The sequence below is a fragment of the Ambystoma mexicanum genome, chromosome 13, assembly GCF_040938575.1.
Source record: "Ambystoma mexicanum isolate Mex_15411 chromosome 13, UKY_AmexF1_1, whole genome shotgun sequence".
Taxonomy (NCBI): Eukaryota; Metazoa; Chordata; class Amphibia; order Caudata; family Ambystomatidae; genus Ambystoma; species Ambystoma mexicanum.
In genome coordinates, this window is record NC_090938.1 from 793,459,690 (window position 1) to 793,481,628 (window position 21,939).

At 50.8% G+C, this 21,939-nt stretch overlaps 1 protein-coding gene across 3 annotated transcripts in view; it reads right to left on the reverse strand.

Moving 5' to 3' along the window:
• Nucleotides 1-1,030: 1,030 nt before the first annotated feature.
• The window catches only part of MDC1 (mediator of DNA damage checkpoint 1), a 323,363-nt gene continuing 302,454 nt past the window's right edge, over nt 1,031-21,939 (reverse strand). For all 3 annotated transcript variants that reach the window (XM_069635188.1, XM_069635189.1, XM_069635187.1), the window contains 2 exons: nt 19,839-19,949; nt 1,031-1,462 (listed from right to left, as the gene is read on the reverse strand). In XM_069635188.1, coding sequence (XP_069491289.1) covers nt 1,214-1,462; nt 19,839-19,949 — 360 coding nt within the window. In that variant the 3' untranslated portion in view covers nt 1,031-1,213. The remainder of the gene's footprint in view (nt 1,463-19,838; nt 19,950-21,939) is intronic.

A 21,939-nucleotide genomic window follows, 5' to 3' on the forward strand; every position in this document is an offset into this window, starting at 1 on the left:
TCTCTGTGGGCATAGAAACGTGCATCAGAGCAAAATAGCTGTATTTTCTTCTGCGGGGGAGTTGTTAAGCAACCAAACCGTAACTCAGACTGCGTCTTCCTGGCGTGCATCCAAAACACAGGGCGACCCAAATCAAAGAATAAATGATCACCAAGCACGTGCCCTATTTATGCTGAAGTGTGGGGCCCTTTTAGGCCACTTTATAGCACGTGGCCTGCAGCCCTTTATCCCACTCCCTCCTATTGACGGCCTTAGCTAAATGTTCACCATTGTGCAATTGTCTTACACAGTGCAATTTATAGTGCACTGGTGGACCAGACATATGGATGGCAACCATGACAGTATCCCATGACATTGCCTTTCCCAGAGCCAATACGAACCACCAATTGTTCTTTCAGCCCCACATCCCTTTCATGCCACAACACTTAAACATTCCAGGCCTATCAGCCTTGATCCATAATCTCAATGCACACAGCATTCAAGCATGAACAAATACGATGGGGTCACCACACAACACACTTGATACCAAACATATCTACCAAACATTATGACCAGGCCAGGTGCCAGGTAATACCAGAAATAGCACCCCCAAAACTCTCGAGATTATTACCTGCTCTTCTAATCTGCACAGACAAGAAACAGCTGCCTTGCTCTCCTCTCTCTATTCCATAAAACCTACCAGTCAGGGCCCTAAGAGCGAAGGGGCCATTATTTTAAGACGCAATAATATAACTCACGGTAACTTACTTTTTCAAAGATCTCGCGCTACACAGAGTATTCGAAAGGGCTAATGAAACTTTAGAAGATTAAATGCTGGAGAGTACTGGTCACCTCCCCAATTCATTGTCACCTCTCCCTTTCCCCATAACAGGAAGAAGCTGGACTGAGCACACAGCACGAAAATGAAACCCCCATGGTGAATGCTGGCTTCAACCAGTTGAAATTCTGCGCTCTCATCCTGGACGGTCTGAATTATAACTGCCCGTATCCTTCTGGCTTTAAAAGTGAGCAGCCTTTCAATGTCAATTAATTCTTTCCAAAAGACAGATTTATTATGTACATGGGAATAAAAGAATTACATTTATATACAATATTGGCTGTTAGTCCTTTCTGCAGGGTTCCTTCTGCACTAATTAAAGTCTGTCCCCAGATGCAATGGTTGCTCCTTATGCGCTGCAAAAACATGCTATGCCACCTCCACATGTAGGTCTTTTTAGCGCCGCCGTTTCGTGGAAGCAGGTGGCGGGGTGCTGCAGGCAGCAGATGGTCTTTTGCCACCCCGTGACTTGCTAGCTTCCTCAGTGGTGGCAGCAATCCCTTCCAGGAGAAAGGTGTCCAAGTTGGCAATCTGCTGGAGAATCCCTGTCAAGATGAACTCCGAGTTTGTGACAGGGAGTGAGGCACTCAGAGCAGGTTTGCACTTGGCAAGATCCGCAGAGCAGGAGACAATCACCCTTTTATCCTGTAAGAATTCACAACAGTTCGAAATGAGCTAAGGAAAATGGAAGGCGGCAATTGGACACTTCAAATTGTACAATAAAGCATGCAGGGCTCTAGAGAAGATTGTGACGAGGGACTACTTTTTAAATTGAGAGCAAAATGATTTGATACAGTGGAAGGTTTAAGTTACTTACCTGTAACTATTGCTCTCCAGCATGGGTCTGGCATGGATTCACATGCTCATGAACATTCCCCGTCGTCAGGCCGGGAATCCTCGGTAAAGAAAAAACTGTTTCAGTTTCACTTTAAAACTGTATTTCTCCTCTAAACCAATCACTGTCCTATGGGTCATACTGCCCCCATCCAATGACAGTCCTCTCCCTAAACCCCGCCTCCGGCAGCCATCCACAGATTTGGTAAGCACGTAAAGAGGCAGTATAACCAAGAAGCGGCACAGAGGGGCCAGAGGGAGGGTTTGCATGTGAATCCATGCCAGACCCATGCTGGAGAACAATAGTTACAGGTAAGTAACTTAAACCTTCTCCAGCATGGGGTCTGGGATGGATTCACATGCTCATGAATAACGAATACACAGCAGTGCACATTTCACAACCACGGGAGGTGGTAAGGCTCAATAGAAGTAATCAACACTTACCCCTGGAACAGACTCACCTCAAGCGAACAGGTTGCATAGCACTCCCTGGCTGACTCTCGACTCCGCCCTGGAATCCCTTGTGAAGGTATGCATGGACCTCAAGTCGTAGCCCTGCAGATGTCGAGCAGGGGTACACCAGAAAGGAACGCTGTTGTCGCAGCGATTGCTCTGGTAGAGTGGGCTCTCGGGAGGCCCAGCAGAGGCCGGTTAGCTAGCCGATGACAGTGCATGATGCAGCAGCAGAGCCATCTTGAGATGGAAGCCTTGGACAAAGCCTTCCCATTATTCACATTTCCAAAGTTCACAAACAATTGAGAAGGAACAAGTTACTTACCTGTAACTGTTGTTCTCCAGCATGGGTCTGGCATGGATTCACATGCTCATGAATATTCCCCGTCGTCAGGCTGGGAATCCTCGGTAAAGAAAAAACCAGTATCAGTTTCGTTTCTGATCTGTCTTTCGTAGTAATAACCAATCACTGGTCTCTGCGTCATACTGACCACAGCCAATGACTGCCCTCTACCTAAGCACCGCCTCTGGCAGCCATCTTCAGATTTGGAAGCACGTGAAGTGGCAGTATGACCAAGTGAAGAGCCGCAGAGGGGTAGGCGGGAGGGTTCGCATGTGAATCCATGCCAGACCCATGCTGGAGAACAACAGTTACAGGTAAGTAACTTGTTCCTTCTCCAGCATGGGGTCTGGCATGGATTCACATGCTCATGAATAAAGAATACATAGCAGTACACACATGCACAACCACGGGAGGTGGTAAAGGCTCAACATTAAGCATCACACAAACTCAACATTAAGCATCTTACCTCCTCACCAGGCTCACCTCAGGCGAACAGGTTGCGCAGCACTGCTTGGCCGACCCTGGACTCCTCCCTGGAATCCCGGTCGACGCAGTAGAATTTCGTGAAGGTGTGCGTCGACCTCCACGTAGCAGCCCTGCATATGTCCAGCAGGGGCACACCAGATAGGAACGCCGTGGTAGCTGCGATCGCTCTGGTGGAATGGGCTCTCGGACGGCCAGGCAGCGGTCGGTTTGCCAACCGGTGACAGTACATGATGCAGCCGGAGAGCCATCTGGAGATGGAAGCCTTCGAGAGAGCCTTCCCCTGATTGACAGGTCCAAAGTTCACAAAGAGTTGTGACGTCTTCCGAAAACCCTTCGTGCGGTCCACGTAGAACTTCAGCGCTCTAGCTACATCCAGCGAGTGCAAAGTCCTCTCAGCCGGCGACGAAGGCGACGGGAAGAACACAGGTAACACCAAGGGTTCGTTGAGATGGAAGTCCGACGGTACCTTGGGCATGAAGGAGGGGTGCGTCCTGAGCACTACCCTGGTGTCGTGGAAAGTCAAGTACGGGGCCTTGCAGGAAAGGGCCTGGATCTCTCCCACTCGTCGTGCGGAGGTGATGGCCACAAGAAAAGCTGTTTTCCACGATAGAAACTTCAACGGGGCCGAGTGCAGAGGCTCGAACGGAGGTCCCATGAGCTTGGTCAGCACCACGTTGAGCTCCCACGCCGGGGCCGGAGCCTTCACCGGCGGGAACGATCTGAATAGTCCCTTCATGAACTCTTTCACCAGACGATGAGACCACAAGGACGTCCGACCCGTGGTTCTGGTGTATCGGGAGATCGCGGCAAGATGAATCTTGATGGACGCGTGTGCCAGTCCAGCTTTGGCCAGCGTCAGCAGGTACGGCAGTACTTGGGGAGCCGTAATCCGAAGAGGGTTAATCTTCTGTGCGTGGCACCAGACAGAGAACCTCTTCCATTTGTGTCCGTAGCATTTAAGAGTCGAGGACGCCCTGGCCTTTGCAAGAACCTCTCTGCAATCGGCCGGTATGTCGTATCCTCCAAACTCTAGCGCTGCAGGAGCCAGGCCTGCAAGTTCAGCGACTTCGGGTCGTGGTGGAGGATGGCGCCTCCTTCCCTGGAGAGTAGATCCGCGTCCGCCGGCAGCTTGATCGGCGGGGACGCTGACAAGTCCAGAAGGTCCGGGAACCATATCTGCCTCGGCCACGCAGGTGCGACGAGGATCATCCTGCACCGTGACCTCTTGAGCTGGTTGACGAGCCGGATTAGCAGAGGCAAGGGAGGGAACGCGTAGAGGAACAGGCCCTCCCAGGGGAACGAGAAAGCATCGCCCATGCTCCTCGTCTGGGGAAACCTGCTGGCGAACCTCCGGCACTTGGTGTTCGTCGCCGTCGCGAACAGGTCGACCTGGGGCGTGCCCCACCGTCGGAAGAGGCGATCCACCAGATCCTGCCGTAGTTCCCACTCGTGGCACGAGCGCAGCTCCCTGCTGAGTGTGTCGGCGATGGTGTTTTTTATCCCTGCCAGATGAAACGGCACCAGAAAAATCCCTTGGGCGACGGCCCAATGCCACAAGTCCTGCGCCTCCTTGGACAGCGCTGGGGACCTGGTTCCGCCCTGTTTCCTGATGTAAAACATGGTGGTGGTGTTGTCGGTGAAGATCCTCACCACCTTGCCCTTCAGGGACGGAAGGAAGGACCTGAGGGCCCAAAACACTGCACGGAGCTCCAGGACGTTGATATGCAGGGACTTCTCCGTCGGGAGCCAGAGTCCCCTCGCGTGCAGATTTTCGGTGTGCGCTCCCCACCCTTCCAGGGAGGCATCCGTGGTCACAGTCTCCTGGTGGGCTGGGGTCTGGAAGTCCATGCCCGCCGTCAGATGCGCGCGGGTGCCCCACCACCGTATCGCTCGTCGGAAACTCTCGTCGAGCTTGATCCTTTCTTCGAAGCTGCCCGTCGTCTGGATCCAGCGCGCATCCAGGAATTCTTGCAACGGGCGCATCCGGAGCCTGCACATGGGAATGAGGTAGATGCAGGAAGACATCATCCCGAGGAGGGACTTGATGGATCTCACTTTGGCCGCGTCGGCCACCAACATCCGTTGCACCTTGCCCAAGATGGTCCTGGTCCTCTCCTCCGACGGGGAGGCCAGAAGGGACACTGTCGAGCCTCGCTCCCAGAAACAGTGCGACTTGCGCGGGCACCAGGTGGGATTTGGCGTAGTTCACGGAGAATCCCAGGTCCGTGAGGAGTTGGACGGTCCTTGCTGTGTGGACCACGGCGAGCTCCTTCGTCTTGGCGCGGATGAGCCAGTCGTCCAGGTAGGGGTAGACGTGGATCCCCTCGCGGCGCAACTGCGCCGCCACCGGTGCGAGGCACTTGGTGAATACCCTGGGTGGCGACCGTAGTCCGAAGGGAAGGGCTTTGAACTGGTAATGACGCCCTTGTACCACGAACCTGAGGAATTTTCGGTGCCCCTTTAGGATTGGAATGTGGAAGTAGGCATCCTCCAAATCCAACGACGATATGAAGTCTCCTTCCTCCAGTTGACCCAAGACGTGCTGTAGGGTGACCATCCGGAACCTCTGCGCCTTGATGAACTTGTTCAGCCGTCGCAGGTCTAGGATGGGGCGCCATCCTCCCGTCTTCTTCTTGACGAGGAAGTATCGCGAGTAGACTCCGGAGCCCCGAAGCCTCTTTGGGACGAGTTCGATGGCGCCCTTTCTGAGCATCGCCTTTACCTCCAGGAGAAGTTGAGGGACGTGAAGTTCTTTCCTGGCCACGGGGGGGACGCGCGGGCACCTTCTTTGAAACTCGAGCGCGTGGCCCCGGGCCAGGGCGTCCAGCACCCAACGGTCGGTGGAGATGGACTCCCACACGCTGACTAAGCCCGCCAGCCGGCCTCCCACCGGGGTGCTTCGGTGGGGGCCCGACCCCACGGCCGGTTCAATCCTGCTTGGACGCGGCCTTGCCGCCTTGACCTCCTTGGCGACAACGGCGGGGTCCGCTAGACTTGCCTCGTCCTCTGTAGGCCTCTTGCGACGACGAGCGGGCCGCTTGACGGTAGGAAGAGAAACCGCCGCCGGAACCTTTGGAGGCGCCCTTGCCTCCGCCGCTCCGAAAGGGCGTCCGTCGTTGCTGCAGGACTCCAAGGGCCCGGGCCGTCTCAGTATCCGCCTTGATGGCCTGGAGGGAATCGTCCACCGTCTTCCCAAACAGGTTGTTCCCGTCGAAGGGCATGTCCAGGACTCTGGTCTGGACGTCCTGCCGAAAGTCCGTAGCTTTGAGCCATCCACGACGTCGAAGGCAAACGCTGTTGCCCAGCTGGCGGAACCCCGCGTCGGCGATGTCCGTCGCCACGGTGATGGCGTGGTCCGAAGCCACTTCACCCTCCTGGAGGATCTCAAGGGCCTCCGCCCTCTTGTCGTCCGGCAGAAAATCCAGCAGGGGAGCCATCTTGTACCAGAGCTCCCTGTCGTAGCGGGCCACGATAGCCAAGGCGTTGGCCGCTTTAATCGTCGTCGCTGCCGACGAGATGACTCTACGTCCCATAGTATCCAATTTCTTTCCCTCGCCGTCCGGCGGGGAAGTCGATGTGGAGGCCGCACCCCCCCCCCCGCTTTCTTCCTGGCTGCCGCGGAGACGACGGAGTCCGGGGTGGGCTGCGCCCGGAGGCACAGGGGGGCCGTGTCCGGGACCCGGTACTTCTTCTCGTACCGGTCTCTTCTAGCTGGCGTCGTGGAAGGGTTCTTGAGGAGGGAAAGGCCCTCATCCCAAATGTCGTCCAATAGAGGCACTGCGAGGACCGTCTTCCTCTTGGCCTCGCGCCGCTGATAAAGGAAGCCTTCCTTTTTCTTCTCCTCAGGGCAGAGTTGGAAAAGCTCGGAAGCCCTGGAGATCATGGAGTGGAAAGATCCGATCTCGTCGGGCGGAGAAGCCCTGGTGGGAGGCGACGACGGAAAATCCCCGTCGTATGCCTCGTCGTCCGTACCCGTCGCCGCCGTGTCAGTCCCCGTATCATCCCCTCGGGTGGACGGGGAGGAGGGCTGGACGGGGCGCGACGGTTGAAAAGGAGGTGGAGGATGGATCCTTCTTTTCTTGGTAGGGGGAACACCAGAAGGTCCCGGTTCTGGATCCCCCGACGGGAGAGGTTCCTCCGTCGGTAACGGTAGCCTCGTCCTTATCTCAGTGCATAAGGACTGTATGGCCAACAAAATGGCCGCCGAGTTGTCTCGCGGCGCTGGCAGAGGGGAATCCGACGGGCGAGCAGGGGCCCCGTCGGTATCCTCGACGATGTCATCGTCGTCACCTGCGTCGGGGCCCATTCCGACGGGCTGGTCTTGTTCCACGCCTAGGCCGTGGCTTAAGACCTCGATCAGCTCCTCTTCTGAGGTTGAGGCCGAATCTACGACGACGCCCTGCCCCCCCTTCTTCCCCACGGAGGGTTTCACGGGGGTCCTATCGATGGGCACAAAAGAAGACTCCCTCCGAGGAGGCAGGGAGATTCTGGGCCCCGAGGTCGCCACCACTGGTGCAGCCTCCACAGGCTGGGCCAGGGCCGCCGCGACCGTTTCGATAGAGGGCTTGGTCGGATGGATCAAGGCCTTCACCACCTTAGGTGCGCTCACCGCCTTATCCTTGAGGGAGGGGGCACTGCCACGCTCCTCCTCTGCCTTAGAGCTCGACCGGGGCCTCTCCAGGAGCTTCGCCGGGTGCTCGGCCTTCCTCTTACCCGACCCAGAGCGTTGGCTCGTGGTTGATGGTGCCGGGGAGGGTGCGCCCTGCCTGGCGCCCGTAGAGCCCGACCGTTCGGCGCTCCCGGTGCCAGCGGACTCGCGGTGCTTGGCCTTATGTTGGGCCCCCGTCGCCGGGGCGCCCTCAAAGGTCTTAGAAGACCGCTCGGATTTCTTCTTCTTCTCGCCAGACGGGCTCTTACCCTCCAGCCAGTTGGCGAGACGTTGATGACGGTCCTTCATGGTCCGTTCCGACATGTTGCAGCAAAACGCACAGTCCTTCTCCACGTGCGTTTTGTCCTCATGAAGGCAGTAAAGGCAGAAAGAGTGTTCGTCCTCCTTAAAGACGTTCTGCAGCTGGCATCCAGGGCAAACCCTGAACAGCTTTCCGGGCGTCGAGCTTCCCTTCTCCTGGGCCATCTCCGAGACCGGGCCTGAGAAGCTTCTGGAAGTCCTCCGAAGTGTAGCTCGACGAATCTTCACCCTTGAGGGGCACAGACGAATCCGACACGGGTCCCCGTTGATCGGATGTAGGATCGGTGGAGCTTGAGGCTCTTTTGACCGAAAGAATCGAAGTTTTTTTGTGAAAAAGCGAAAAAAATAGCACTAACGCTCGAGAGCAATAGCACGAGGATCCCAACACATGAACGTGCGGTAAAAATCTGAAGATGGCTGCCAGAGGCGGTGCTTAGGTAGAGGGCAGTCATTGGCTGTGGTCAGTATGACGCAGAGACCAGTGATTGGTTATTACTACGAAAGACAGATCAGAAACGAAACTGATACTGGTTTTTTCTTTACCGAGGATTCCCAGCCTGACGACGGGGAATATTCATGAGCATGTGAATCCATGCCAGACCCCATGCTGGAGAAGTCTTGGTGCATGCCACGTAGAACTTCAAGGCATGAGAAATATCCAGCAAATGCAGGGTCCTCTCCACCGGCGACAAAGGTTTCGGGAAGAAAACAGGAAACACCAAAGGCTTGTTGAAGTGGAATTCGGACTAAACCTTTGGCATGAAAAAGGGGCGCACACACAGCACCACCCTAGATTTGTGTAAAGTCAGATACGGCTGCTTGCAGGACAGAGCCTGGATCTCACCCACTCGCCTGGCTGAGGTGATGGCCACGAGGAACGCCATTTTCCACGAGACAAACTGGAGTGGTACTTGCTGCATAGGTTCGAACAGTGCCACCATAAGTCTGGTCAGGATTACGTTGAGTTCCCATGCCAGGGCAGGTGCTTTCACCAGTGGGAAAGATCGAAAAAGCCCCTTGAGAAACTCCAGTTTGTGGGGCCACAACAAGGATCTTCCTGGGGATCTGGTGTAGCGCGAGATGGCTGCCAGGTGTACCTTGTTGGACGCGTGAGCCAGATCAGCTTTTGCCAAGGAAAGCAAGTATGGAAGAATCTGTGGGGCCATTGCCCCCTAGAGGGGTAATCTTCTGCGACCGGCACCATGTAAAAAAATGCTTCCACTTATGGCCGTAGCACGTTCGTGTCGACAACACGCCGCCTTTGGAGAGGACCTATCTGCAGTCTGCTGGCAGCTCATAACCTCCAAACAAGGCTGTAGGAGCCATGCCTACAGGTTCAGGAATACTGGGTCGTGATGAAGGGTTGTACCTCCCTCTCTGGTGAGCAGATCCGGATGTACCGGCAACTTGACTGGAGGTGACGCTGACAGACTGAGTAGGTCCGGATACCAAATGTGCCTCGACCACGCTGGGGGGATGAGTATCATCTTGCACTGAAATCCCGTCCCCTGGGTGATGTGGGAGCGCACCCCCCACCACTCTATCGCCCGCCGGAATTCCTCGTTGAGAGGGATCTTGCCGCAAACATGCATCCAAGAATTCCTGTAGGGGTTGCATCTGCAACCTGCAGAGACAGACAAGGGAAATGCAGGTCATCATGCCCAGCAACAACTTGATGGCCCGAACCATGGGAGTCTTTGCTGATGACAGTCGCTGCACCTTCGCTTGAATGGCTGCTAGCCTCTCCTCCGAGAGTGATGCCAGGCAAGCCACTGTGTGGAGTCTGGCGCAGAGGAACCGCGTGTTCTGCAATGGTGTTAAGCGGGACTTCAGATAGTTTACGGAGAATCCCAGCTCTGTCAGTAGTCAGACGGTCTCCTTCGTGTGCTCGGCCAGTTCCTGAGAGCAGGCACGTATCAGCCAATCGCCCAGGTACATGTATGCCCTGCAAATGTAGATGGGCCGCCGCAGGGGACAGGCATTTTAGAAACACTCTTGGGCCCGAATGGTAGGGCCTTGAACTGGTAGTGTTGGCCTTGCACCACAAACCATAGGAACCTTTGATGTTTCCTGTGGATGGGGACATGGAAGTACGCATCCTGTAGGTCCAACAACATCAAAAAATCCCCTTTCTCCAGTTGACCGAGCAGATGCTGCAACGTGACCATCCTGAATTTTTGAGACTTCAGGTACTTATTCAGAGGGCGCAGGTCCAGGATGGGTCTCCAACCCGCTGTCTTCTTTCTGACCAGAAAGTATCTGGAATAGACTCCGGAGCCTCAGAGGCATTGGGAAACGAAATGGCTCGCGCTTCTTCCAGGAGCTGAGTAATGTGCTGCTCCTGACGGGGTACCAGTGGAATACGAGGGCACCTGCTTTGGAACCCCAAGGTGTGTCCCTGGGCGAGAGCATCCAGCACCCATCTGGTGATGGTGATCTTCTTCAACTTGCTGACGAACCTCGTCAGCCGACCTCCCACCGGGGTGCATGAGTGGGGGCCCAACATCTTGGCTGGTTCAGGCTTGCTTGGGCACCCTGCCCTGTGGAGCGACCCCTGTAGGCTTCCTGCGTGAAGGATCGGGGAGGTTGCCTTGGATGATCTGCTCGATTTTCTCCTGGAGGAGTGAAAAGACGAGCGATGCTGCTGTACAGTGCCAAGGGAACGTGCAGTCTCTATCCGTCTTTATGGCTTGAAGGATTGGTCGACCACCTTCCCAAACAGATTATCGCCATCGAAGAGCATGTTGGAAGTTCGTGGTCTTCAACCATCCCTGCCAACGAAGGCAGACCCCATTTCCCATCTGCCGGAAACCCATGTTGGGGATATCCACTGCCACCGTAATAGCATGGTTCGACGCCACCCTTCCTAAAAGAGGCCAAGAGCTCCCAGTTCCTCGTCATCGGGGAAGAATTCCAGGATCGGGCCCAGCTTGTACCAAAGCTCCCAGTCGTATCTGGCCGAGATAGCCAGAGGATCAGCTGCCTTGATCGTGGATGCCGCTGTGTATATGACTCTTCCCCATGGCGTCCATCATCTTCCCCTCTTTGTCTGAGGGAACCGATGAAGCCGTGTTAGTCAAATGTTTCCTTGCGGCAGCCGACATTACAGAGTCCAGCGACGGTGGTGACCTTAAGCAGTTAGGCGCGGAGTCCGGCACCCTGCATTTCTTCTCCAACCAGTCTCGTTTGGTTGGAGCCGTGCATGGGTTCTTCATGAGGGCTAGGCCTTTCTCCCAAATGTGCAAATAGGGTACCACCATGATAGTCTTCCTCTTGGACGCTCGTCGCGGATACAGGAAGCCCTCTTTCTTGGTTTCCACGGTCACCAGCTGGAACAGCTCTGAGGCCCTGGAGATTATCGAGTGGAATGAGCACACCTTGTCTGGTGGAGAGACTTTGAGGGGCGTCCAGGTGCAACAATTCATTCTCTGCCGGGACAAAGTCCTCATCTTCGTCGGTTTCTGTGACCGTCTCCGTACCAGTGTCTGTATCCGGGTCTGCTGGTGGAGTTGGGGCACTACATAGTGGAGGCTGATGTGGAGGCTTCAGATGATGCTTTCTCCTCTTACGCGATGGCTGATCAAGGGCCTGCGGCACCATAGATGCCAGTAACAAACTGCTGGATCTCCGTCACTAAGGTGTGGAGAGTCGACAGGAAGTCCATGGATATGTCCCTTGGCTGTGGAGGGAACGATGGAGTGCTAGGCCCTGTGTCACTGTCCTTGTGGACCGTCTGGACGCACTCTTGGTCGTCGTCCGGGGATGAGATGTCCAATGGTTGAATGCAAACTTTGGAGGGCTGTTTTTGGGCCTCCTCGCCCCCTCCCCCTTTCCTCCCTGAGGGTTTTGAACCGGGATCTGGACCGCTGTCTTTCACCCCCCAGTGGTCCTTGCAGCCTTCTCGGGTGCCATGTCGCGCCTTGGATGCAGGGATATCTTCTGCACCGTAGGAGCCACCCACGTTGGATCAGCAACTACTGTTGGCGTGGTTGTCAGAGAAGATGTCGACAAGGACTTTGGCTGCACCGTTTGAGCCAGCTTGGGCTGCGCATCCTTCTTCTCTTCCTTCGGCCTTGGCTTTTCTGATTTGTCCCGTAACTTGGCCGGGGTGGACGACTTCTTTGATGAGGAGCTTGATGACAGGCTGGCTATGGAGGCGGACATCGATCGTGGCCTATCCAACCTGGGACCCGCATCAGCGGCGAACCCATTGGAATCGGACTTGCGGCTCTTGGCCTTATCTTGGAAACACACGGAGGGGGCGATCTCAAGGACTTTGGCCTCTTCCCAGAGAGAGACAGCTCTTCGGACCGGCCAGTCCTGGCCGACGCATGAACCTGCTCAGAGCGGTTCCATGTCATTTCATCACAGGAATTTTCAAAGTCTGGCATTTCAACATGGAAATGTTCATCAAATAAAAATGGGGGGGAGGGGGGCTTTACCTATTCCCTAACCCCCCCCAAACTCTTACCTGCCCTTTCCCACCCACCCCTAAAATGTTTTATTAATATTAGTGCACGTTGAAGTGGCAGGCTTTGAAAAATCCGGCAATGAAAGGATGTTGTACCGTTCGGAGCATGGGTCAGAGGCCTTGCTCAAATTGAGCCATGCCGCAAGCCTGCTGTGTCCGTCTTTCTTTGTCTTCTTTGAGAAGCCCAGGCATATCTCGCACCCATCCTCGTTGTGGTCCGGGTGAAGGCAGTAAAGACACTGTAGATGTTTGTCCTCCACGAAGACGTTCTGTAGCCTGCATCGGGTGCAGGTCCTGAAGAGGGTCCTTCCCTCCCTTTTCGCCTCAGTCATGGTCAGAAGACGCGAAGTAGGCCCAAGACGGCCTTCCAGAAACTTTGACGAATAACTGCTCTTGAGGGGCGCGCAACTTAACACCCAACAGATCGTTGTTGTCAGCCGATGGAGATAGGAGCCCACCGGCTCCGATGAAACAAAAATAGAACTTTCCCACGAAAAAACATGGACTAAAGTACAAAATAGCTCGGAGAGCAACTCGAGGACTCCCAACACTGAAGCGTGCGGTAAAAATCTGAAGATGGCTGCCAGAGGCGGGGCTTAGGGAGAGGACTGTCATTGGATGTGCGCAAAATGGCCCAGTGGACAGCGATTGGTTTAGAGGAGAATAACAAGTTACTTACCAACTGTAACTTTCTTTCGATTGGATCTTCCTCCCACATATTCCTCATTTTAGATAATTGTATCTCTCAGCTTTGCTGCTTCGGAAAAAAATGTTCTCCACCGGAGGACGCTCTGCTCGAGGTTGCGTGACGTCATCGATGTCCCTCGAAGGCTGCCGTCGAGTTTCGACGTCATCCGCAGTTTAAAAGGCTCGAGCCGCGCCCGTTGGCTTCAGTTCTGTTTTTTCATATATTTTCAATGAGTTGATAAGGCATACCCCCTTAGACCGTAAGGTCTCAAGGAACATTTGAGTGTAAAATACGTAAACTGTACGGCGGGGTAGGAAGGGAGGGTCGATGAGGAATAAGTGGGAGGAACATCCATTCGAAAGAATGTTACAGTTGGTAAGTAACTTGTTCTTCAAATGGATTGTGTCCTCCCACATATTGCTCATCTTAGATAGACTCCCAAAGCAGTATGAATTTGGAGGAGGGAGTACCAGAAAGTATTAATAATGTATTGTATGAAGGACAGCTATAGCAAAGAGATCCCCTTGTGTTGATGTTGAATCTAGAGAATAGTGCTTCACAAAGGTGTGCATAGAGGACCAGGTGGCCGCTGCACAAATGTCTTGCACTGGGACACCCCACTGAAGAGCCGTTGAAGTTGCCATGCCCCTGGCTGAATGAGCCCTTAGCCCATCTGGAGGATCTTTTCCATCCAACCTAGAACATTCAGTAATTATCAAAATTATCTATCTGGACAAAGTTTGTTTTGTTACTGGTAAACCCTATTTGTGTCCAGTATATCCAACAAAAGGTTGATCACTGTGTCGAAATGTAGCCAATCTGGAGATATACAAACTGAGAGCCCTTTTAGGGTCCAGTCTGTGCAGCCTTTCTTCCTCCTTACTTGCACGAGGAGGAGGATAAAAAGGAAGGTAAAGTTATTTTTTGTGACAGGTGAAAGTCATACTATTTTTGGAAAAAAAGAGGGTTTGACTTTAAGAGTAACCTTGTTCTTATGAAAAATGGTGTGAGGAGGCTTAAAAGAGAGCGCCTGCAATTCACTCAACCTGCGGGCTGATGTAATTGCCACTAGAAGTATTGTCTTTAAAGTAAGGAGCCTTAGCGGGCAAGAGTGCAAAGGCTCAAATGGTACACATGTAAGGAATTTTAAAACTAAATTTAAATCCCAGACGGATACCTGAAAAGGGGTTGGAGGGTACACATTTGTGAGCCCTTTCAGGAACGGAATAATCAAGGGCATTTTGAAGTAAGACACTACTTCTGACAAGCGCTTAAAAATAGATAGCGCTGCCAAGTATCCTTTAATTGTGCCAAAATGGAGCCCCAAATTGGCCAAGTGTAAAAGGAAAGAGTACCATAGGAGTATTACATAGGAATGGATCCACATGCTTATCCCTGCACTAGTTACTGAACTTGTTCCAACGACACCGGTACAAGGATTTTGTTGTACAAGGATTTTGTTGCTGGCCTTCTGGCTGAAAGCAAAATCTTCAGTACGTCATCCGGGAGGTCCCAATCCTTAAATCTCAGCCTCTCAGAAACCATGCATGAAGGCTGAGTGTCCTGACCTCTGGATGGAGAACCCAACCTTCCTCTTGCGAGAGAAGATCCTCTCTTTGTGGAAACGTATTGGAGGGCAGTTGGACATGTCCAGAAGGTCCAGGTACCAAGTTCTCCTGGCCCAATCCGGGGCAATTAGGATCATGGTTTTCCTTAACTTTCTCAACCTCCTGATTACGTGACGAATCACGGAGACTGGAAGAAACGGGTATAGAAGTGGAAATTCACAGGCTGCATTGCCTCTCTGCACAGTGGTAGTGACCCTACACTCCCTCTAATTGAGGTAGTACATGGCCACTGTGTTGTCTGTCATCAGGAGGACATTATTTCCCCGTACAGAGGGCAGAAAGGCCTTCAGCGCTAGTTAGATTGCCCTGAGCTCCAAAAGGTTGATGTGTAGTTTGGACTCTGATGGAGACCAACTACCACAGATTGTCAGATCGTTGGTGTGGGCTCCCCATCCTGTGAGTAAGGCATCCGCCACTACTGTTATCTCTGGCCATGGTTGGAAAAAAGATTCTCCCTTGTGGATATTGTTCTTGCAAGCCCACCACAGAAGATCTTGCGCCACTTTGGCCAGTACTTGCAAAAGATCTGACATATTCCCGAAAATTGGGACCATTGAGTCCTGAGGGCTCATTGTAGGTTGTAGGAATCTCATTCTCAATCTGGCCTCTGGCACCAGAAATATGCAGGATGCCATGAGAATGAGCAACCTTAGTAAATCAAAGGCCGGCAGATGCTGGGCATTCTGGAACTTGTTACCATCTGCAGAATGTGGTGAGCTCTCACCTCGGGAGGCGAGGCTTTGCCCGAGGAAGTATCAAGCACTGCTCCGATAAATTGGGAATCTTTGGCATGGTATCATATTCAACTTCTTGTAATTGAGGAAGAAGCCCAGTCCGTGTAAGAAGTGGCAGGTCCTGTTCAGATTTTCTTGGGCTTCTTCGGGGGACTGTGCCCCGATTAACCAATCGTCCAGGTAAGGGTAGACATGAATCCCCCCTCTCCTGAGACTTGTTGCCACTACCGCCATCAGCTTGGTGAAAACCCTCTGGGCGGAGGTCAACCCGAATGGCAGAACGCGAAACTGATAGTGAGAATTGCCATTCGCAAACCTCAGGTGCTTCCTGTGCTTGAGATGGATTGGAACATGAAAGTTAGCATCCTGAAGGTCCAATGATACCAACCAATCTTGGGGTTGGAGACCCTGAAGGATCTGAGAAAGTGTGACCACCTTGAACTTGTCCTTCCTGAGGAACTTTTCTTAAATCCAAGATGGGTCTCAATCCTAGGTCCTTTTTTGGTATGAGAAAGTATGGGAATACCAACCCTTGTTCCTCTCTGCTACAGATACATGGTTCTTTTTCACCTTTCTCTAGCGGGGTTAACATTTCCTGCAACAGGAGCAGATCTGGACTTTTGACAGAGTTGTATCCTATCCCGGTGGATGATACTGAGGTCTTTTCTGAAAACGGAGGCAGTAACCTTGGGCTACTGTTTCCAGTGCCGAAGCATCTGAAGTAACCCCCGCCATTTGTTCAGATGCTGAGAGATCATGCCTCCCACCGGGGTCTTGTGGGTTAAGACCTCAGAGTGGCTTTGCAGCGGTCGCAGAAGCGGCTGAGGGGACAGTTGCCGCTGCTGGGGCTGATCTAGCACTCTTTCCTTTTCCACCACAAGGACATTTTTTTTGCTGTCCTCTTTGACTTGACTGTCTCTTCCCTCTCCCAAATGAGGAGCAGAATCGAAAGAGACAACCCCTCCAGGAAGATGACCCTGAGTAGGAGTGTTGTTGAGGTTGTCATATAGAGGTGCTAAGAGACTTAGCCGCTGCTTTTGAGCTCTGCAGTTTTCTAAACTTTTGTCCGCCTTGCTGCCGAACAACCGCAAGCCGTGAAATGGCATATTAAGTAGTCTGGCCTGCATGCTGGGATATAACCCGCGAATTTACATTTTTGCTATACTGACAAGCCACGTTCAATATTTACAACCAATACCATTGGCCCTGATTTGAGAAAGACGGCGCAGACCGTTGAAACACGTGTTCTCACAAAGGGCACTCGTTCTAAATAATACAAATTCACAATTACTACATTCCAATTGAGTGGAGTCTCTTCTTTTTTTCATTTAACTAAAACTGGCGCATGTAGGAATAAGTGCAACTACCTTCTTCATTTTTAGCTTTTAAAACGGAGTAGAGGAACCATATTTTTCTCCGTTGTTGCACAATCCATGCGACAATCACTATCTATACCAAGGGCGCTGAGGTCCTCTGTTAAAAGTGTCCATTAAAAAGGTTCCCCACAGATTTTTTCCTACTGCATTCCAGTTTAGTTTCATATCGAGAGTAACACCAAGATATACATAGGAAGTAACTATTTTGAATATATTTTCACTGAGTTTTAATTTCAGGGGATTATCCCATTTAGTTATCTGTCGGTTAAATTTAATCGACTTGTTTTGGAGACATTAATAGTAATGCCATTTTTCTCTGGGTGTAATCATTAAGCTTGTTTAAAGAGCCTTGTAGGCCTTAGCCATATTACCTAGAAGAACAAAATCGTCAGCATAACCAAGCCACTGCAAGCGCTCATAACCTAAACGTACCGGCATCGCCTCGTCTGAATGGATATTCTTTGTCATTTCAGCCATATAAAGATTGAATTATATGGGTGACAGAATATATCCTTGTTTGAGACCGTATTTGTCATAATACTATTAGTGGTATCACCTACTTGATTATATCTAACCTTTTTGTTGTTCTATAAGCACATTATCATTTTCAGCAGTCCCCGGGTCATACCCCATTTGACTAACTTTCCCCTTAGAATCCCCCTTTGGACCGCATCAAAAGCAGCCTTACAATCTACAAACACCACAAAGATCTTCTGTTCTCTTAATAATCAAGTATATTGTATGGTGTTAACCAAGGTGAGAATGTTTGCCATAGTTCCATTTCCCTTCTGAAAGCCAGTTTGGAACTTTGGGATAAACTTAGAATCCTTTGCCCACTTCTCCAATTCTATTAGTAGTACTCTAGTAAAGATTCTTGAGGCGGCATTAAATTCCTTGTTTCGCGCCTGTATGTGTTTTTATGTATACCATTTCGAATAACTGTGTTCCTACCTCTGGAATCATGGTTTCTATGATATTGTAGATGTTCTCAACATAGAGGATAATAATATCATGGAGTTAAAGAGTCCATACTCTCCGGAAGGTCAATACATACATACATACATCCATCCCGGGAACCAGATTATCCGACTGCCAATTTTCGAAGGTTGACCAGTTACGATGAGACGGCGTACTTCTTAGCTCTTGAATTCTGTCATTCAATAATGTGTGATTCTGCTGTGTCCATTTTAAGCGATCTCTTGCACTAACTCTTAGTTTACCCAAAGGTGTTATTAGTTGTTGAACTTGACAGTAAGTCAAGTTCAATTCTTGCTATAAATGGGAAGTAGTCGCTTTCATCTCTGGGGGCAATAAACAAGTCCATTTCATTCGAGAAAAGCGATGCAGAGCAAAATATGTAATCTATAGTAGAGCTATTATTGCCAACTCTAGTGAAGTTGCACGGAATAACCTAGGGCACTGACCATTCAACATACACATAGCAAGAGGTTCTAATATTGACGCCCAATCTCTTCTGCGTTTATTGCACCTGGACTGCTTTAATTTGCCTTCCTGTATACCTTCATGCGCTAGGAGGTTGATAGGGTCCGTAACAGTTCAAATCACCCAACATGATCTGATGGTTACTCATGTGCTGAGTGATTAGGTCTAGAACCCTCTTCACCAGGGTGTTATTAGGTAGGGAGCTTGGGTTGGGGGGGTCATAGATATTGATCATTAAACAAGTAAACATAGTACAGTCTAACATATCTGTACTTAATAAACCTGCTAAAGCGGACTCCATATTTCAGTTCAGCGTGGACAGATTATGCAAACTGCTACAAGAAAGGAGTAGGCTGCCTTTAGGGCGGTCCAATGTTAGCTTGGTAGCAGGTTTATGAATAGTCCAACATCCATCTAGCTCTAGATCACCTAACACCCAGGTTTCCTGCAAGGCTATGATGTCAGAGAGGCTAGAATGTTTCAATAGGCCATCCATCCTCGAAAAAAGATATACTGATGATGCTCTATGCTGCAACAAACATACGTTCAAAACAGCCTAGTTGTTAGACCAGAAAAGTAACCCTATAGTCGAAGGATACGTATAATATGTTGGCCAGAAGCCAATCGCATCATGTGACAAACATCGCAATCTAAGAATCGTCATTGTAACCAAAGGGCGTCCATTTTGTAAAATGTCGGCCATTTGCTTTTCTGACAAAACGCTTTGCAAATGTATTCCATGCTTTAGACCCACACACCGTGCGAGGCCACGGCTTGAACGCCGAAACACTAAAACAGACAGGAATGTCAAACTGTGCAGAAATACATGGTTTTTCTCTTTCTCTGAATTCTTGAAGTCAAGCAGAAACCGCATCTAATCAGTAGACCAGGTGCCATGTTGTCTTGCAAGCGCTGTTGTAAAAGGCAGTTAAACATGAATTATATTCTCTTAGCGGTGCTCCTTCTCGGAGAGTGGTATTTTCTTCTTCAGAACTATCTGACCCTTAGCTCATGAGCCGAAACACACAGATAACTTAGTAAGGAATGTTTCCCTGCTAAGGACACGATATCCTTGCTGAGCTAGAGCTCCATATTCCCCATAACAGAAAACTGTCTCTGTTGCCTTGGCTAAAATAACTATGTTTAGGCTGAATGAAGACTTGTCATAACGTGTCATAATTGTCAATCACTGAACCCTAGCCTGTATGACATGTATGTGGGTGGGTCGAATTGCTTTAACAAAGGTTTTGTCTAATGTATATATATTGCTGCTTGAGCGCTGTTCGCTCTGTCGCATCTCACAGTGTTTGGGAACACACGTCGTGAGGTGGTGAGACCCAGTCGGCCGACTGAGAATACTTTGAAATAAACCAGACTTGTTGTGGAAAACAAACCTCATGTCTGACGTGTCGTTTTAGTATATGGTTATTGTGCCTTAGTTTCCATATGCAGTCTTTATGGCCTAGCATAGTGGGATTATAGGTCAGAGTTGAACTGACTCTGCCAATGAGCCGATGGGGATTCCATCAATCCCTGCCTTTGCATTTACTCTGCCTGCCTTAAATTGACCCATGCGTTGCACTCCTACCAGCTCACCTTGTACTCGCGAGGCATCTTGGGCAGGAACGTGGCTCCACTGCACTGGATTATGTCCTTCATGAACTCTGGCTCAGGCTTCACGCTAGGAGTGACGTGGATCTCATAACCCTACGTGCAAAATGAAAAGAAAAACAGCGAGTTTGTTTAAAGATTCACAGGTATGATTACAGGAGAAGGCTTCAATGCAACTCAGACCATGGCCTGAAGGATGTGTAGAGCTTGTTACAAGAGTCACAAACCAGAAATAATGACATCAAGGCAGAAACATGGATCTCATACAATGAATGAAACATGGGATGAGGAAATGTTGCGCATGGAAAGAATTATTTTGCAGCTTTGCATCCATTTTAATGAGACCCCCAGCACACAGGCGCAATGTTTTGTGACCATGATGTGGTTTTTGGTAGTAAGGTTTTTTAAGCTAGCTTCCTTGCTTGGTTGTGCTAGTTAGGGTGTGTGAGGACCCTGAGGGCGTCCTCACCTCTTTTTCACTGACATCCTCTGCTCAGGTGGCCAGGGAAAGGCCATCGCTTTTGGATCGCGACCCTGTGGGTGGATATGCGAGGGAGTATCCCCTGGGTGGAGGAAACGTCCTTGGGTGAGATATGGTATCCCCCATTCCCTTTTCATGATGAGCATTCTGTCCAAACAGGCTTTGTAGGTTGCTGTCAACCTTTTCCCTTTTCTACCTTTTCAAATGGCACAAGGACATTTGAATACTGCGACGAGGAAGAGATCTACTAGGAAGACACATTCTCATTTGGGCAGAATCAACACATATCAGCCTCCTCTTGTTAAAACAGAGATATCAGCTCAATACCAAAATAATAAAGTTATTCACCTTAGTGAATACCTTACTCCTAGTTCATAGTCCCCTTTCCTCCATACTTATGGGACATTCCTCCGTCTTGTGGGACAGGACCACAGCACTTTGTAAAAAGCATCATATTTTTCAATAATTTGTCCTCCCTCTCTTTTTACGCGGGGTATCGCATGCAGCCGTAACCCCGCCCTCCTTAGCTCCGCCCAGCGCATCGCCCATCAGTCCTTTTCTATCGCCAGGTCCGAGACCTTTAAGCAATAACAGAGGAACCTTATTAGAGGGGACGGCGGGGGGGCGTATGGAAGAAAGGGGACTATGGACTAAGAGTAAGGTAGTCACTATGGTGAGTAATTTTATTATACTCTTGTCCCGTCCCCTTTCGTCCATACTTATGGGAGATTCCCAAGCACTCCTCACAGGAAATACGGGTGGATGGAAACTCACTGAAACATGTTTTAAAGCACAGCTTGACTGAACTGAGAATCCGCCCTGGAGCCCAGTTCTAGACAATAATGTTTACTTGAAAGCCGATGGGGTGGCCCATGTAGCCGCTTTTGCGATGGTCTCCCAGGGGACATACTTTTGGAAGGCAACGGCAGCCGCCTTGCCCCGTACAAGATGAGCATGAATCCCCCTTGGGGCCTGGAGACCCTGAATGGTATAAGCCTCAGAAATACAGGCAGCAATCCATCTGGAGATGGTCGCTTTCAAAGCCGGCTTGCCTTGTGGATTACTGAAAGTCACAAAAAGCTGTGAAGAGTCCCTAAACTCAGATGTTCTGTCAAGATAGAATTTAAGGGCCCTTCTAACGTTCAGGCAGTGTAGCACCCTTTCAGTATCTGAGGCCCGGTCTGGAAAGAATACAGGCAAGTAAATTGACTGATTCAGATAAAAATCGGTAACCACCTTTGGAAGAAAAGAAGGATTTGTCTGTAGAACCACCTTATCCCTATGAAATACAAGGAAAATATGCTCTACCGACAAGGCCTGGAGCTCACTCACACGCCTTGCAGAAGTAAAAAAAAGACACCTTCCACGAAAGGTACTTGAAATAAACAGTAGTCCTTGGCTCAAAAGGCTTATGACAAGGCCGTAAGGACCACATTCAAATCCCACCTTCGGTGCACATTGCGGACAGGAGGGTAAAGATGCATGAGGCCCGCAAAGTGCCTTCTAATGACTGGATTAGTCAGTGAAAAAAAGCACTGGTCAGTGGACAAATAAGCGGAAACCGCTGACAAATAGGTCTTGCAGGACAAAACATGAATGCCAGAC